Raw genomic sequence first — 17351 nt, 5'->3', positions numbered from 1 at the left:
TCTAGCTGCTAGGGAGGAGAAAAACAGTGTGAGAATGTCCATGAGATGAGCTGGAAGGCTGGAAGTTGGAGACACAGACATGCTTGCACTGTGATGGATTCAAAGCTGCAACACCAGGGCCAGGGCCTTCTCCGTGGTGGCTCCGACCTGGTGGAATGCTCTGTCCCAGGAGACCAGGGCCCTGCAGGATTTAACCTCCTTCCGCAGGGCCTGTAAGACAGAACTATTCTGCCCGGCTTTCAATTTGAACTTAGCCTGATCTTTTATTCCCCTTCCTTCCCTTCCCTCCCCCTCCCCTTTTTATGAAGATTACCCGCTCTGGGATCCCACAGCTAATTCTCCCTTGGTCTCCTTGCTGGCCTAAATAGGACTAATTTAGCCATCTAGCCCTGGTGATCATCTAATGTTTATTGGATGGATTTCCCCCCTAAATCGATTTTTAAATTCTGAAATTATTGTTATTCATGTTTTATACTGTATCTTATGCTGTTTTTTGTTGCATCAATTAAGTGTTTTAAATTTGTTGTTAGCCGCCCTGAGCCCGGATTTTTGAACCGGGAAGGGCGGGGTATAAATAAAAAATTATTATTATAATTATTATGTGTAAATAAAACCATATATCCTAAAGACACCACAGAAACAGAAAACACTGGAATCCCTGGATTAATCTCGCTGCTCAGAGATGAGGATGATCTGTGGGTTGAATCCAATGTGAGGGCGTAGACTCATGGCCATTGATTTTAGTGGGTCTAATCTAGGTAGAACTTAATTGCACACACCCCAATATGTGTGTGTGATCTTTCTTCCACTTAAGAATAATCACAGCAATCACCCATTTCCTACCCATTCCACAGCCCTCTTTCCCCTGCGCCCAGAAGGGTCGCTGACTTGGTTCTCTGCCTATCGGAGACTTGCCTCACTTAATTCCACTTATGAATCACTTCCTATATAAAATATCACCAGTGTTGAAGCAATTATTCTTCAACATCATCTTCGTTGGACTGGTCATGTTGTGCAGATGCCTGATGATCGTCTTCCAAAGCAACTACTCTATTCTGAACTTAAAAATGGAAAGTGCAATGCCTGGTGGTCAACAAAAGAGGTTTAAAGACTGTCTCAAGGCAAATCTTTAAAAATGTAGTATAAACACCGACAACTGGGAAACACTGGCCTGCGAGCGCTCCAGTTGGAGAACAGCCTTTACCAAAGGTGTTGTGGGCTTTGAAGACACTCGAACTCAGCACGCGAGGGAGAAACGTGCTAAGAGGAAGGCACACTTGGCAAATCCACACAGTGACCAACTCCCGCCCGGAAACCAATGTCCCCACTGCGGAAGGACGTGTGGATCCAGAATTGGCCTCCATAGTCACTTACGGACTCATTGTTAAAACCGTGTTTATGGAAGACAATCTTACTCGGCTACGAGGGGTCGCCAAAGAAGAAGAAGATAAAATATATCAAAGCAGTTTTGTAATAAAAGCATCACCAAAAAAAAAAAAACCAACAACAACCAACCACTACAAAATTCCATACATTATTTAAAAAATGCTTCGCTATGTTGAAACAATCCTAAAGAAGATGCAGCCTGAGAAATATCTCTACTTGAAAGGTTTGCTGGAAGAGGGAGGCATTGAACAGGCGCCGAAAAGAGCCACTTAAAAACGCATCTTGCAAAAGGGAGGTCTTCAGAGGCGCCGGTGAACAATATAAACGGCGCCTGTGTGATATGTAAGCACCAAAGGGCAGGCAGAAATTCAACAGGTTGAATCTTCCCCAGGCTAGTGCCATGCACTTGTACATGTTCTGCTTCTTTATTGTTCATTCATTCATTGCATTCACATTGCCGCCTTTCTGCCAAGGCGGTTTGCCGTTTTCAAGTCCAGCTGCTGCTGCGAAAGGCACAGCATCTCTTGTTCAGCAAACGAGGATACCTGCAGGCGAGCCTGGCGCCCTCCAGCTGTTTGAGACTACAACTCCCGTCAGCCCCCACCAGCCAGACAAATGAGGACCTTTTTCAGGCGTCCTGACTGCTGCCTGTACAAAAATATAAATATATAATCTGCATACGCCGAGACAGGACCCTTCGCGTTTCCAAGCCGCGTTCACGGCAGCTATTTTAAATCCGGGGAGGGCCTCCCGTGTTGCTGGGGAATTATTCCCCCTCAAATCACTTCAATCCGGCAGCCTCAAAAACCGCATCCCTCAACATGGCGGCGCCCATGCGGCGGCTTTCCGTACAAAGGGCCTCCGCGGGCGGCTCTCTCGCGCTGCGGACACACTTGTCCGTACAGTGACGTCAGTGCAGCGCGCCGGGCGGCGTGAGCGAAGACGAAGGCGCCGGCGCCGAGGGGCGGGGGAGGCAGAGAAGGGATGCTTGGGGAGCTGGTGGCCGGAGGGGCCGAGGGTCTCGTCCTTATCCAAGGTGAGGTGCGGGGGTGGGGGTGGGAGAAGGACCCCCACACTGGAATGGGGCGGGGCAGGGACCCACCTTTCAGGGAGGCCTTAGCTGAGATTCCTGCATTGCAAGGGGGTGGAGTAGATGACCCCTGGGGGACCCCTTCCAAATCTGAAATTCTGTGAGGTTTAGGGGAGGGGGGGGTCTCTTGCCCCACTTTGTTAGCAGCTGCTGTGGGGGTGAATCAGAGGCCTGGGGTGGGGGTGGGGCTTGGCCATTCCCCTTGCCCCCTTTTCCTTCTTTGTTGTTGTTTAGTCATTTAGTCGTGTCCGCCTCTTCATGACCCCCTGGACCAGAGCACGCCAGGCCTTCCTGTCTTCCACTGCCTCCTGCAGTTTGGGCGTACTCATGTTTGTAGCTTCTAGAACACAGTCCCACCATCTCGTCCTCCGTCCTCCCCTTCTCCTTGTGCCCTCCATCTTTCCCAACATCAGGGTCTTTTCCAGGGAGTCTTCTCTTCTCATGAGGTGGCCAAAGTCTTGGAGCCTCAGCTTCAGGGTCTGTCCTTCCAGTGAGCACTCAGGGCTGATTTCCTTCAGAATGGAGCGGTTTGATCTTCTTGCAGTCCATGGGACTCTCAAGAGTCTCCTCCAGCACCAGAATTCAAAAGCATCCATTCTTCGGCCCTCAGCCTTCTTTATGGTCCAGCTCTCACTTCCACACATCACTACTGGGAAAACCAGAGCTTTAACTATACAGACCTTTGTTGGCAAGGTGATGTCTCTGCTTTTTAAGATGCTGTCTGTCTCCTTTTCTTCATAGCTCCTATGGAAGTGGAGGGGACATGGGGCAGGGACTTAAGGGAGAGGTGCAGGGGGTTTAGGGCAGGGGATTAAGGGGGAAGTGTGGGCTGGGAGGATTCAAGTGAAAGAGGGGGTTCCTGGAGGGCAATGAAGGCGGAAGGTGGTGTATGAGGCAATCTTTATTTTGTTTTTATATATGTTGAAAGCTATGGGACACGGGTGGCGCTGTGGGTTAAACCACAGAGCCTAGGATTTGCCAATCAGAAGGTCGGCGATTCAAATCCCCGCGCCAGGGTGAGCTCCCATTGCTTGGTCCCTGCTCCTGCCAACCTAGCAGTTCGAAAGCATGTCAAAGTGCAAGTAGATAAATAGGTACCACTCCGGCGGGAAGATAAATGGTGTTTCTGTGCGCTGCTCTAGTTTGCCAGAAGCGGCTTAGTCATGCTGGCCACATGACCCGGAAGCTGTATGCCGGCTCCCTCGGCCAATAAAGCGAGATGAGTGCCGCAACCCCAGAGTCGGCCACGACTGGACCTAATGGTCAGGGGTCCCTTTATTTTACCTTATGTTGAAAGCTGCACAGAGTGGCTGAAGCAACCCAGTGAGATGGGTGGGGTTACAAATAATAAATTATTATTATTGTTGAAAGACTTCCGGTGGTCAATCTGTTCTCCGTTCATCCCGGGTTTTCCTCCTGCAGACTCCGTCGCCTGCGAGGGCCGCACCCTCCTCAAGAGTTTCGTGGAAGCGTCAGCCCAAAGGTGGGTGAAATTCGCCTTTAGACTTTGGGCACTTAGCCCACACCCCACCACCACCACAAGGCAAGGATGGTTTGGGTGGGCGGGCCAGGTAGCTGCAACCGTCCTCTCTCCAGAACCACGAGGAAATCCTCAAAATATCATATACAGTGGTACCTCTAGACACGAACGGGATCCGTTCCGGAGCCCCGTTCGCATCTAGAGGTAAACATATCTATCGACGGCACGTCTAAGCATGCGTGCGTCGCTTTTCGCCACTTCTGCACATGTGCTGGATGTCATTTTGAGCGTCTGCGCATGCGCAAGCGGCGAAACCCAGAAGTAATGTGCTCCGTTACTTCTGGGTTGCTGCGGAGCGCAACTCGAACGCGCTCAACTCGAAGCGTATTTAACCTGAGGTATGACTGTACGTACAGGAGAGAGGAGGAATCTTATGAGTGGCCAGAAATATGAGGTGCAGGAGGGTATTCAGTCACTGTGTGTTACACACACACATTTTCTGCATGTGTGCTGCTGAGTGCAGCTTTGTGGAATAGTGGCCTGTAAACGTTCAGTTAGAGTAATAATATGTTTCCTCTTATATTGTGGGTGTATCGTCAATCAGTACCCAAACTGAAATAGGCATCTGATATGCCCTTATTAGTGACATCAAACTTTAAGTTGTGAGTACTTTCTGAACGAGATTTGCACCTCCAACCTCCTCACTCCTGGTGCTCCATAACCACAATATGTCACCCTGATCCTTTCAGACAGGTGTGGCTCACCAAAGCAGTCTAGAACCAGCTCACGTTCTCCCTCTGGAGCCCAATCTTCTTGCCCTCAATCTCCGCTTTCTTCTGCTATGGACTGTGAAGGGACCCCTCCCTCCCTCCCCTGAAAGCATAATCAGCTCTCGCCTCCGTTCCTCCTTTAGGGGTGAATCTGTTCACGTTTTCAGCTTTGAGGTCCCGGAAGAAGAATTCAAGGCTGGATTCAGCGCCGAAGTCACTTCCCGGTGAGTGCGAGAAAGCCACTGAGATAGCCTGGCCAATGTGCTTCATTCACTGGTAACCTCCAGACCCGATTAATGCACATCCAAGAGACTGCGATCTACTGGCAGTGATCTACCCATTAGGAGATCTACCCATAAGGAGCGTTCGTGGGGTGGGTGGCTTGCCCAGAGTTGTTGAGCCCAGAGTCGTCTAACTTTTTTGGGGTAGGATTGCCCAGAGTTCTTCAGATTTTATTTGTTAACTTTCGGTAAACTTCATTTAATCCCACAATCGATAAGGGTCTCGCGATCTTCCGGGATCAGCCAGGGGTCTACCGGTAGATCGCGATCTATTGGTTGGACATGCCTGCTCTATGTGGAGCTACCCTTGGACCTGTTCTGGAGGCTCCAGCCCATGCAAAGTGCTGCAGCTGGGCTGTTGATGGGACAGACAGCTGCCAGCACATCACTGCAGCGCTTAAAAGCTTGCACTGGCTGCCCCTAGGACCCCAGACCATGTTCAAGGTTCTTGAATGAATTCACAAAGCCTGGGACTACTTGGGTCCAGTATACCTCCCTTATATACCTGCCTGGTCACCGATATCCTCAGGGGAGTCACTGCTAGGACCCTGAAATCATCATTGGAGACCCTTCTTCATACGCCTCCTCCATGAGAGGTCCGGAGGGTGGCAACTCGAGAATGGGCCTTTTCTGCAGTGGCTCCCCATTTGTGGGATGCTCTCCCCAGGGAGGCTCACCTGGTGCCGTCATTATGCACCTTTAGGTAAAGACATTACTTTTCAAACAGGCCTTTGGATGATTGACATCTGATGCTCTTGTGGGAGAGGAGATTACTGGTTTGTTTATTTTGTTGTTATTTTGTTTGTTTTTATGGTGCATTTTGCAATTTTTATGTTGTAATTGTATGTTGTGAACAGTGTTAGAAGCTCTTTATGCTTTTGTGATTAATTCCAATTGATCTTACCCATTGCATGCTTTAAAAAAATTTTTGCATGCCGCTTAGAAAGGGGCGGTCCGACTTTCCATACCAAGTGGGCCAGCAGAGCACTTTGACACAGGACCCCCGGGCCGCTCACTGAATTAAATTTCCATATTGCAAATTAAACTGTCAATTAATATTATGTAATGTATGCAGTTAGTCTCCTGCCAACCTAGCAGTTCGAAAGCACGTCAAAGTGCAAGTAGATAAATAGGTACCGCTCCAGCGGGAAGGTCAACGGCGTTTCCGTGCGCTGCTCTGGTTCGCCAGAAGCGGCTTAGTCCTGCTGGCCACATGACCCGGAAGCTGTACGCCGGCTCCCTCGGCCAATATAGCGAGATGAGCGCCGCAACCCCAGAGTTGGCCACGACTGGACCTAATGGTCAGGGGTCCCTTTACCTTTACCTATGCAGTTAGTAAACTTAATTAAATATATATAATTAAATAAACGAGAGATTTAATTGTTAAACAGATTTATCATACAAGATGCTCTCGTTAGAAATGCATGACCAAAGAAAAATCAAATTTAAGGCATTTCCTCTTGAACGCTTATAAACTTTGGTACACACACACGTGTTATCTGGTTTCTATAATGTAACAGCTTCCAGGAGGATTTTCTTTCTCCTCTAGATAGATAGTCCTGCCTTAATCTGGCCCATTGGTGGTGATTATTATTGCTATTATTATTATTATTATTAATATGTTAATATGTTTTATCCAAGGATACAGTTCCACGATGCCTTCCGGGATCCCCTGGGCTGGGCCGGGGAGCCCCGTGGCTTCACCCTGGGAGACTTCTCTGCCTCGGAATTGGTGGGCCGGTTGACTCCAGGGTCTCCAGGCCCTGTCACGGTCGTGCTGGATTCGCTGAGCTGGCTGCTTCTCCGTTTGCCATTTGCCGGCGTCTGCCAGGTCCTTCTGCAGCTGCCCAGGAGAGCAAAGGCTGCTGGTGAGAGAGGGGGGATGTTTTCAAGGAAGCCTTGTTGTTTAGTCGTGTCCGCCTCTTCATGGCCCCCTGGACCAGAGCACGCCAGGCCCTCCTGTCTTCCACTGCCTCCCGCAGTTTGGTCAAACTCATGCTGGTAGCTTCGAGAACACTGTCCCACCATCTGGTCCTCCGTCGTCCCCTTCTCCTTGTGCCCTCCATCTTTCCCAACATCAGGGTCTTTTCTAGGGAGTCTTCTCTTCTCATGAGGTGGCCAAAGTCTTGGAGCCTCAGCTTCAGGATCTGTCCTTCCAGTGAGCACTCAGGGCTGGTTGCCTTAAGAATGGAGAGGTTTGATCTTCTTGCAGTCCATGGGACTCTCAAGAGTCTCCTCCAGCACCAGAATTCAAAAGCATCCATTCTTCGGCCATCAGCCTTCTTGATGGTCCAGCTCTCACTTCCATACATCACTATTGGGAAAAACATAGCTTTAACTATGTGGACCTTTGTCGGCATCAAGGAAGCCTAAAGGTAAAGGTAAAGGGACCCCTGACCATTAGGTCCAGTCGTGGCTGACTCTGGGGTTGCGGCGCTCATCTTGCTTCCGGGTCATGTGGCCAGCATGACTAAGCTGCTTCTGGCGAACCAGAGCAGCGCACGGAAACGCCGTTTACCTTCCCGCCGGAGTGGCACCTATTTATCTACTTGCACTTTGACGTGCTTTTGAACTGCTAGGTTGGCAGGAGCAGGGACCGAGCAACGGGAGCTCACCCCGTCACGGGGATTCGAACCACCGACCTTCTGATCAGCAAGTCCTAGGCTCTGTGGTTTAACCCACAGGGCCACCCGTGTGCCTTATACCACCCTTATATTCCCTAGGAAGCCTAGGGTAGCTTTAAAGGAGGGTTGAGCAAATTCATGGCGGAGGGGGCTGTGTTCTGCCTCCAACGTCAATGTCCCTGAATTCCAATTACTGGAAACCACAAGAGGGGAGAGGGCTGCTCCTGCGTTCGAATCCTGCTTGCGGGTTTTCCATAATGGGCACGCGATTGGCCACTGTCAGAACAGGATGCTGGACTAGATGGGTCATTGGCCTGGTCCAGCAGGACTCTTCTGACGTTAATTTTCTCGTATGCATTTACAAGGCCCTTAACAACTTTGGGTCCAGGATACCTCGGCCTGCTCCCTTATATCCCTGCCTGATCACTGAGGTCTTTGGGGGAGTCAAAAGGCTGCTGCGCTCTACTAAACATCTCCCAAGATAATAACACCCACTCAAATCATAAACAGCTCATAACCCACCTACTCCCAGCAGCCAGAAACATCATAGCCAGACACTGGGGAGACCTGTCAGGAGTAAACATGGACCAATGGTATCAAATAGTACGGGAAACAGCCTTATTAGAAAAAACTAACCAATAAACCATAGCTGGCAACTTTTTCCCTTTTTTAAGGGAAATTCCCTTATTCTGAATAGGATTCCTCGCAAGAAAAGTTGACAGCTATGAATAAACTGAAACTGACATGGGGGCAAATAGAAAAAGACGCCTTCACCCCGGTATGGTTCCCCTTTATCACACACACACCCTAACAACAAGAATCCACTGACAACATACAAATCAATCTGGCTAACCCGATTCAAAAATACACACACAGACCCCGCTCTCACACAAAACAAACCTCACTACAGTGGTACCTTGGGTTACATACGCTTCAGGTTACAGACTCCGGAACGAATTAAGTACTTAACCTGAGGTACCACTGTACAGCCAAGCAGAGACAACCAACCACACCCTAAGCCACCCCCAACCTCTCTCACCACCAAGGAAATACAATAAGTGAATAGTAAGAGAACCCACACAAGTAACGCTGACACAAAACCCCACACATACACTAAGTAGACGAAAAGAAGCATAACTACCTGACCCCACCCTACTCACCATTCCCCCTCCTCCTCTTTTCTTCCTAACCCATGGGTAGGCAAACTAAGGCCCGGGGGCCGGATCCGGCCCAATCGCCTTCTAAATCTGGCCCACAGATGGTCCAGGAATCAGCGTGTTTTTACATGAATAAAATGTGTCCTTTTATTTAAAATGCACCTCTGGGTTATTTGTGGGGCATAGGAATTCGTTCATCCCCCCCCCTTCAAAATATAGTCCTGCCCCCCACCAAGGTCTGAGGGACAGTGGACCGGCCCCCTGCCGAAAAAGTTTGCTGACCCCTGTCTAACACTGTATGTAACACCAATGTCTCGCAAGAAAAGAAAATGATTTGTAGAAAACGCAACTTGAAGAAAGAGACAACGCGTGTATTTTTGTAAACTCAGAAATCTTTAATGAAGATATATTAACAAGAAAAAAAGGCTGTTGTGCTGACGTGACGGGTCTCGTGGCTTTCCCAACATTTCCTGATCTCCTGCAGGTCTGAAAATTGCCCGGCTGGTGACCCTCGTCCATGGGGACTTACACCATCTTGGACAACTAGAAGCCTTACATGCCTTGGCTCGCGTTATGGTGGCTCTGCAGCCGGCGCCGTGGAATGTGTCCCAGGGGGACGAGGCTCCCCGAATTGCCGTCACATTGCACAGGAAGAAAGGTGGCAAAGTGCTGCGGAAGGTGAGGCTGGCCGGGTGTCAGACGGGGAGGCCGAATGTGCCTGTGGAGTGGGCGGTGTAACAGGCGTGTCAGGGAACTGCCATCAGCGGAGAGGCAAGAGATAGAGGGGGAATTGCGTTACAGGGAGCCTCCGAAAATCTTGCGAAGCGAGGAGGAAAGCCCCTCCTTCAGTGAAGAAGAGGTGCAGGGACCAGGGGATGCTAGGTGTGCTGGTCCCGGGGGGGTTACCGTGCAACGTGGTCTGAGTCCGGTCCTGGGTCGAGGGTCTGGAGACTGTCCATCAAGGGCAGAGCGGGGTCCAAGGCAAGGAGCCAGGCGTGGTCAGGAACTCCAGAAGAGCAGGTCAGGGTGCTGGCAGGAACAGGTTTCCAACGTCGTTGCTCCCGCAACCTGGGACTGGGCTGACTGGCCTTTATCTCCTCTCAGGCCAGGGGCGGTCCCGGCCCACAGGTGACTCGCCTCTCCTGGCCTGGAGGCGAGCAGTCCTCCTGAGAGAACGCAGTTCCCTCCGCCTCTCTGCCCTGAGCCTCTGCAGCTCAGGAGAGGCTGGAGGGTTACCGGACCCAGAGGCAACCTCAGCTTCCCCTGACAGGGTTGGGAGAGGAGCACCTGCAGGCAATGGGTCCTCCATCACCTCAGGAGCCAGAGCGGATCCAGCACAAGTGGGGGCCCTTCAGATTCAAGCCCCTGCCCCGGCTCGGCCAGCCCTGGAGGCGGGGACTCCTGTGCAGGCTGGGATTCCTCCGGTTCAGCCTCTAAATCAGATTCCCAGGCCATCACACTAGGGAGAACATCAACACCGAGCCTGAGCAAACCGGAGAGGACGGAAGTACGCCCCTGCCGGCGCCCATTCTGCACAGTAAGCTTTGGCGCAGGGAGGGAAGGAAAAGGCTGGGGGCGACGCGACTTTTATGCTGGGGGAGGTACAAAAGCTGGCCACTCCCGGATTCTGCTAGCGATTGAGCCAGACATGAACTTACGACGCTCTGCACTGTAAATAGTTTGCACCAAGAATAAAGCCTGGAAAAGACAGGTTGGAGTCTTGCCTGTTTACTCTCGAGCAACCACACCCGCACCTGACAAGGCGTAAATCCCGCCTCCTGAGAAGACCCGGTTTCCTTGCTCCCAGAGTTAACTTCCCTTACTTTGTTGTTTAGTCGTTTAGTGGTGTCCGCCTCCTCGTGACCCCCTGGACCAGAGCACGCCAGGCCCTCCTGTCTTCCACTGCCCCCCGCAGTTTGGTCAAACTCATGCTGGTAGCTTCGAGAACACTGTCCAACCATCTCGTCCTCCGTCGTCCCCTTCTCCTTGTGCCCTCCATCTTTCCCAACATCAGGGTCTTTTCCAGGGAGTCTTCTCTTCTCATGATGAGGCCAAAGTACTGGAGCCTCAGCTTCAGGATGTGACCTTCCAGTGAGCACTCAGGGCTGATTTCCTTCAGAACGGAGAGGTTTGATCTTCTTGCAGTCCATGGGACTCTCAAGAGTCTCCTCCAGCACCAGAATTCAAAAGCATCCATTCTTCGGCCATCAGCCAGCTTTCACTTCCATACATCACTACTGGGAAAACCATAGCTTTTACTATACGTACCTTTGTTGGCAAGGTGATGTCTCTGCTTTTTAAGATGCCCTTACTAGGTGTGACTTATTGCTGACCTGCTCCTGACACCCCTCGCCTCTCTTTTGCTCCCTCCCAGAAAGAACGCTTTACGCTCCTTCCAGGTTTTCTCCTGAAGCACCTTGGCGAGCTGCCACGGGAGGGCGTTTCCGAAGGGGGCTGTTCAGAGGATGGCAAAGCTTCGCCAACGGTAAGTGACCTTACTTGCTTATTAAGTTAAGCATCCAGCTCCGTGGGCTCTAGGGCTCGTGAGCGGGCCATTTGTGCCAGGGAGTCTGCGAGTGGAGGAATGGTAAGGTGGGGGTGGCAGCGAACGAGACGGGAATCTTGTTGGGTGCTGGAGTTCCAATAATAATAATAATAATAATAATAATAATAATAATAATAATAATAATAATAATAATAATACCTTGCCCTTCCTGGTTCAAAAACCGGGCTTAGGGCGGTTAACATCAAATTTAAAACACTTTAAAACACTTAATTATAAAAAGAGCATAAAATATAGCATAAAAACATGAATGACAATAAAACTGGAAAATCAAAAATCCTACCCAATGCCCTTAAGGAGTAACAAGATGCAGGGCTTGGACTCCAGAACCTCCTTTCTTTGCTTGGAACATAGGAACCTGCCTTGAGTCAGACTTTTATCTAGCTCAGTATTGTCTACACTGATTGGCAGTGAGTCACCGGGGCTTCAGGCAAAGCTTTTCTCCTCTCATAACGCTAGAACTCATGGACGGCCAATGAAACTGAGCGCTGGGAGATTCAGGAAAGATTACAAACTCAAACAGAGATTACAAACTCAAACTCATGGATATGTATATCCAATTATGGATCAGAGACCAGGACAGGGCCCTGTTTCGATGTACAGTGTACCTTGGGTTAAGTACTTAATTCGTTCCGGAGGTCCGTTCTTAACCTGAAACTGTTCTTAACCTGAAGCACCACTTTAGCTAATGGGGCCTCCTGCTGCTGCCGCACCGCTGGAGCACGATTTCTGTTCTCATCCTGAAGCAAAGTTCTTAACCTGAAGCACTATTTCTGGGTTAGCGGAGTCTGTAACCTGAAGCGTATGTAACCCGAGGTACCACTGTATTCACTTTCATCAGCTAATTTTTAAAGGGTCGTGTAAGTTTGAAGAATTCATATAAATATATCCTGTTATTTTCTACATTTCTCAGAGATAACAGAAAAGCTCAAGTTACATGTTGATCTACCCACACGTAGTTTTTATCTCTGAGAAACGTAGAAAATAACAGGATATATTTATATGAATTCCTCAAACTTACACAACCCTTTAAAAATTAGCTGATGAAGGTGAATACATTGAAACAGGGTCCTGTCCTGGTTTCTGATCCATAACTTCTGGGTCCTGTCCTGGTTTCTGATCCAGACTTCTGACTTCTGCTCAATGATTGAAACTAAGACCTTCACGTCGAATCTGACTGTGGACTGTGGACTAACATGAATGTACTGGTTTCTGATCCATAATTGGATATACATCTCCTTATGAGTTTGAGTTTGTAATCTCTATTTGAGTTTGTAATCCTTGCCAGAATACATACTTTTGAATGGATTAGCTTTTGTTATATTGGCCTGAGTTCTTGGTGTGCTCTTTTCTTAGTATATTTAATAACAAGAACTCCATCTTGGCTCGCAAGGCACTAGGGTTTCAGGCCCACCCGGATCCTGCCTGCTGCCCATTAAATTTGTACCCATTTCACCTGTTCCAAGGCTGAGATTTATAGCAGCTGTCCCATCGCTTTGCTGTCAAATCTCCCCCTCCTGCTGGTATTGACTGGGCTTCTTCTCCTCTCAGGCTGACCCAGCCGCCAACTTGACCTTTAATCTGCGCCTGTCGGAAGCTGAGCGCCGGGCCAAGGAGTCCGTCCCTCTCCCGTATCAGTTCAGTGACGAAAAGTAAGTCCTTTGATTGGGGGGGTGAGGTGGATTTATTGTTGTCAATATTTGCCAAGTGTCTTTGTCTTGCTTTCACAGCCCAATTAAAAACCTTAAAAGCCTACCCAGACCATAGCTGTCAAGCGTCCCTTATTTGGTGGGAAAATCCCTTATCCCAGCGCTGTTTCCCACTGCTGTCCCTTATTGATGATGTCCCTTAAATTTCCCGGGTTTCAAAGGAAGCAGCTCCTCTCCCTCCCTCCCTGCCGGCCATGTTCAACTGAGTTGCTTGGCTGCGTTGCTCACCCAATAAGGAGTCTGAGAACAACTGGGGGGTGGAGCTTGCATGCTTTGTGCCGATCAAATCGGCCGCGTTGCCTGGGGACTTGCCTTTGCTCAGCGCTTCCCAGCGGAGAGGTGACGGTGGTTTTCCTTGCTGCATCCCCTTTGCCGGGTTGCTGCACTGTGGGAACCACCGCTTGAGGCTTCGTTTCGCTGCTGGCTGGGCTTTCTGCCTTTGGCTCAGAGGGGCTCAGAAGTCGAACATACCTGTGCTTGGAAAATCCCTTATTTTGGCTGCTGATCCCTTATTTTTGAGACTGTTGGTCCCTTATTTTCAAATTTGTAAGTTGACAGCTATCACCCAGACATAGAATTGTACTCTGCGTGTTTGCTTTTCAAGTCTGCTGGATGCATCTGGGCTGTATTTAATGCAAACAGCTTACAGAACTCCAACTCACGCCTCGATACCTGACAGGCCACCTCCTTCCCTGCGGTCCCTCTCGGGTGCTGATTTTCGGGGAGAGAGCCCCCTTGGTTATTCCATCACCCTCAGAGGTTTGTGGAGTGGGAACAGCAGCCTATGAGAAGGCCTTCCCTGTGGTGGCCCCTAAGTTGTGGAACTCCTTCCCCACAGAGGTGCTTCTGGCATCTTCACTATTAAGCTTCCAGGCGCTCTTCTTTGCACAGGCCTTCTGTGACGCCCTTGAGGTGTATATTTTCATGACCTGCCTTATTTCTGTGATTCTAAATTGTTTTAAACTGTATTTAAAGTTGTAGTCTAATGTTAGGAGACCCCCCCACTTCCCCTCTTAGAGCTAGTTTCCCAGAATTCCCTGGGAAAGAGGGATAGACTGTTAAAACCACTCTGCGAATTGCAGCTCTCTGAGCAGAACAGGAGGGTTTCCTGGCAACTCTCAACACTCTGGACCAAACACAGTTCCCAGGATTCCCTGGGGCGGAAGCCATGACTGTATAAAATGGTATGACACGGCTTTAAACATATAGTGCAGACGGGACCTTACTCTTAGTAAAAAAAAATGGATGCCTATGGCTGCAACTCCCTAATAATAATAATAATAATAATAATAATAATAATAATAATTTATTATTTATATCCCGCCCATCTGGCTGGGCTTCCCCAGCCACTCTGGGCAGCTTACAACAAAATATTAAAATACAGTAATGCATCAAACATGAAAAGCTTCCATAAACAGGGCTGCATGGGACACGGGTGGCGCTGTGGGTTAAACCACGGAGCCTAGGGCTTGCCGATCAGAAGGTCGGCGGTTCGAATCCCCACGACGGGGTGAGCTCCCGTTGCTCGGTCCCGGCTCCTGCCAACCTAGCAGTTCGAAAGCACGTCAAAGTGCAAGTAGATAAATAGGTACCACTCCGGCGGGAAGGTAAACGGCGTTTCCGTGCACTGCTCTGGTTCGCCAGAAGTGGCTTAGTCATGCTGGCCACATGACCCGGAAGCTGTACTCCAGCTCCTTTGGCCAATAAAGCGAGATGAGCGTCGCAACCCCAGAGTCGGTCATGACTGGACCTAATGGTCAGGGGTATCTTTACCTCAAACAGGGCTGCCTTCAGATGCCTTCCAGAGGGACATTTGGGCAGCACTAGAGATTGGACCTTCGTGTCCTAATTTATGCTTTATGTAATTTTTAAAATTTTGCACTGGCAGGGGCTGATGGGAGTTGTAGTCCAAAACCACCCGGGGGCAAGGCTGTTCTCTGACCGGCATTTCCACCCTGCCTCTAACCCCGCCTTCTCGCCCTGTTGCAGGAAGTCGTCTCTGCTGCAGATGCCAACCAGCCAGGGGAAGATCTATTACGAGCCAGATGCTGCAGATGACATAGACGAAGAAGACCCAGACGATGACTTGGATGTGTGAGCGATGGGGAGTCGGCTACGAATGGAACATTCCGGTGCCTTATCGAAAGCCGCCATCTTGGCTTCTTCCCACTAGAACATCCTCCTTGGACCTACCTATGAACATAGATGTCAACTGTCCCTTATTTGGTGGGACAGTCCCTTCTCCCAGCGCCGTGTCCCACTGCTGTCCCTTATTGATGATGTCCCTTAAATTTCCCAGGTTTCAAAGGAAGCAGCTCCTCTCCCTCCCTCCCTGCCGGCCAGGGAGGAGGGAGGCTCCAACTGTGTTGCTTGGCTGCATTGCTCACCCAGTAAGGAGTCTAAGAACGACTGGGGGGGTGAAGCTTGCATGAATTGTGCCAATCAAATCGGCCGCCTTGCCTGGGGACTTGCCTTTGCTCAGCGCTTCCCAGCGGAGAGGGGACGGTGGTTTTCCTTGCTGCATCCCCTTTGCCGGGTTGCTGCGCTGTGGGAACCACCGCTTGAGGCTTCGTTTGGCTGCTGGCTGGGCTTTCTGCCTTTGGCTCGAAGGGGCTCAGAGGTTGAACATACCTGTGCTTGGAAAATCCCTTATTTTGGCTGCTGATCCCTTATTTTCGAGGCTGCTGGTCCCTTATTTTCAAATCTGTAAGTTGACAGCTATGCCTATGAAGGGGAAATCACCCCTCGCCTTGGGAATAGATATGCACAGCTAATAGGAAGGAATTCTCCCTGGAGCGGGGGAGACACAGAAGCCGCCCAAAAACTTCTGGATGTTCCTGCAGGAGCTGCCACAATCTATCTCTTTTACATGCTAAATGGTCACAATCCTGACCCCATCCTGCTATGGCTATGCAAAGAGAAGGGGGTTGACACAGGAAGTTATTCTGTGGAAAGAACATGGTTGTTGCTTTTTTGAGGATAAACAAATGAAGATTTTTTTAAAACCAGACATGGATTGGTGATTTATTTTTAATTTTTTAGGGGAAAATTGACATATCACACCCATTTCAATATTTCTCAGACAATAGTTTCTTTGGCAAATATTCAGTGCTGTTGTTTTCTTACAACTAAAAATAAATTCTGTTCTAGCGTGTTGTCAAAGTTATGAAGCTATGCTCCTTTATAATAGGAAATTCGCCAAAAAAAATTGACACTTCTGGCCATGGGTTGCCTTCCACCCGGGTTTTCACGGACTTTTAAAAACGATTTTCGGAAATCGGATGCTATTTCCGACGGACGAATCCTGGATATGTCTGGGAAATCCAGGGTGTATGGCAGCCTTACTTTATAAAGGTTTTGCATGTTCCTTTTTATAAAATTATTTGTATACCGCTGTATAAGTAAAGGTAAAAGGACCCCTGACCATTAGGTCCAGTTGTGGCCGACTCTGGGGTTGCGGCGCTCATCTCGCTTTATTGGCCGAGGGAGCTAGTGTACAGCTTCCGGGTCATGTGGCCAGCAGGACTAAGCCGCTTCTGGCAAACCAGAGCAGCGCACGGAAATGCCGTTTACATTCCCTATTTATCTACTTGCACTTTGACTTGCTTTCGAACTGCTAGGTTGGCAGGAGCAGGGACCCAGCAACAGAAGCTCACCCCGTCACGGGGATTCAAACCGCTGACCTTCTGATCGGCAAGTCCTAGGCTCTGTGGTTTAACCCACAGCGCCACCCGCGTCCCAACACCCGCTGTATACAAGATATCAAAGTGGTGTGCAGCAATAACAACATAAAGCAATCCAGTAAAACCTTGAAAAGTTAAAAACAGATGTCAGTTAACCATTGTGGAAGGATATATACTTAAAACTGCCTGCCTTGGCCTGGCGAAATAGAATTGGTTTTCAGCAGACGTTTGAAAGTTGGCACGGGAGGCTGAATCTCTAGTGGCAGAGAGTTTCTTATTTTCAGAAAGCCTTGCTTGCTTTCAAAGAAGTGTGCTTTCTTTCTGAAAGCTGCCTGCTTACGCTTTAAAGGTTCTCCCCTCCCCTTTTTTGACAATCTAGTGCAGGGGCGTTTAACCTTCCTGGTGCCATAGTCGGATTCTTCTAATTCTAATTCTTCGCCTTTGCAATGCCTGCTACCTTCTAAGCTGGGCTTCCACAGCAGTCATGTGTGGACCCTCCTCCTACCGCGAAAAGCCCACCACCTTTTTGGACACAGCGTTTGCTGCCTGGGGGGAAAAAATCACTTCTTCACGCAGCGCGGATTTAAACTACGGAACTCCCTCCCACT

At 49.5% G+C, this 17351-nt stretch overlaps 1 protein-coding gene across 1 annotated transcript; it reads left to right on the top strand.

The window, feature by feature from the left end:
* Positions 1–2301: 2301 nt before the first annotated feature.
* ELP5 (elongator acetyltransferase complex subunit 5) lies at positions 2302–16226 on the top strand. The gene is made up of 8 exons (XM_083581170.1): positions 2302–2422; positions 3899–3959; positions 4870–4950; positions 6649–6875; positions 9273–9466; positions 11163–11273; positions 12903–13003; positions 15050–16226. Exons 1-8 carry the CDS (start codon positions 2371–2373, stop codon positions 15156–15158), a joined length of 936 nt encoding a protein of 311 aa, XP_083437296.1. The 5' UTR covers positions 2302–2370; the 3' UTR covers positions 15159–16226.
* The last annotated feature ends 1125 nt before the right edge of the window (positions 16227–17351 follow it).

Source organism: Podarcis filfolensis (genome assembly GCF_964270895.1).
Source record: "Podarcis filfolensis genome assembly, chromosome: 13".
Lineage (NCBI taxonomy): Eukaryota > Metazoa > Chordata > Lepidosauria > Squamata > Lacertidae > Podarcis > Podarcis filfolensis.
This window is presented reverse-complemented; position numbering and strand designations above follow the sequence as displayed.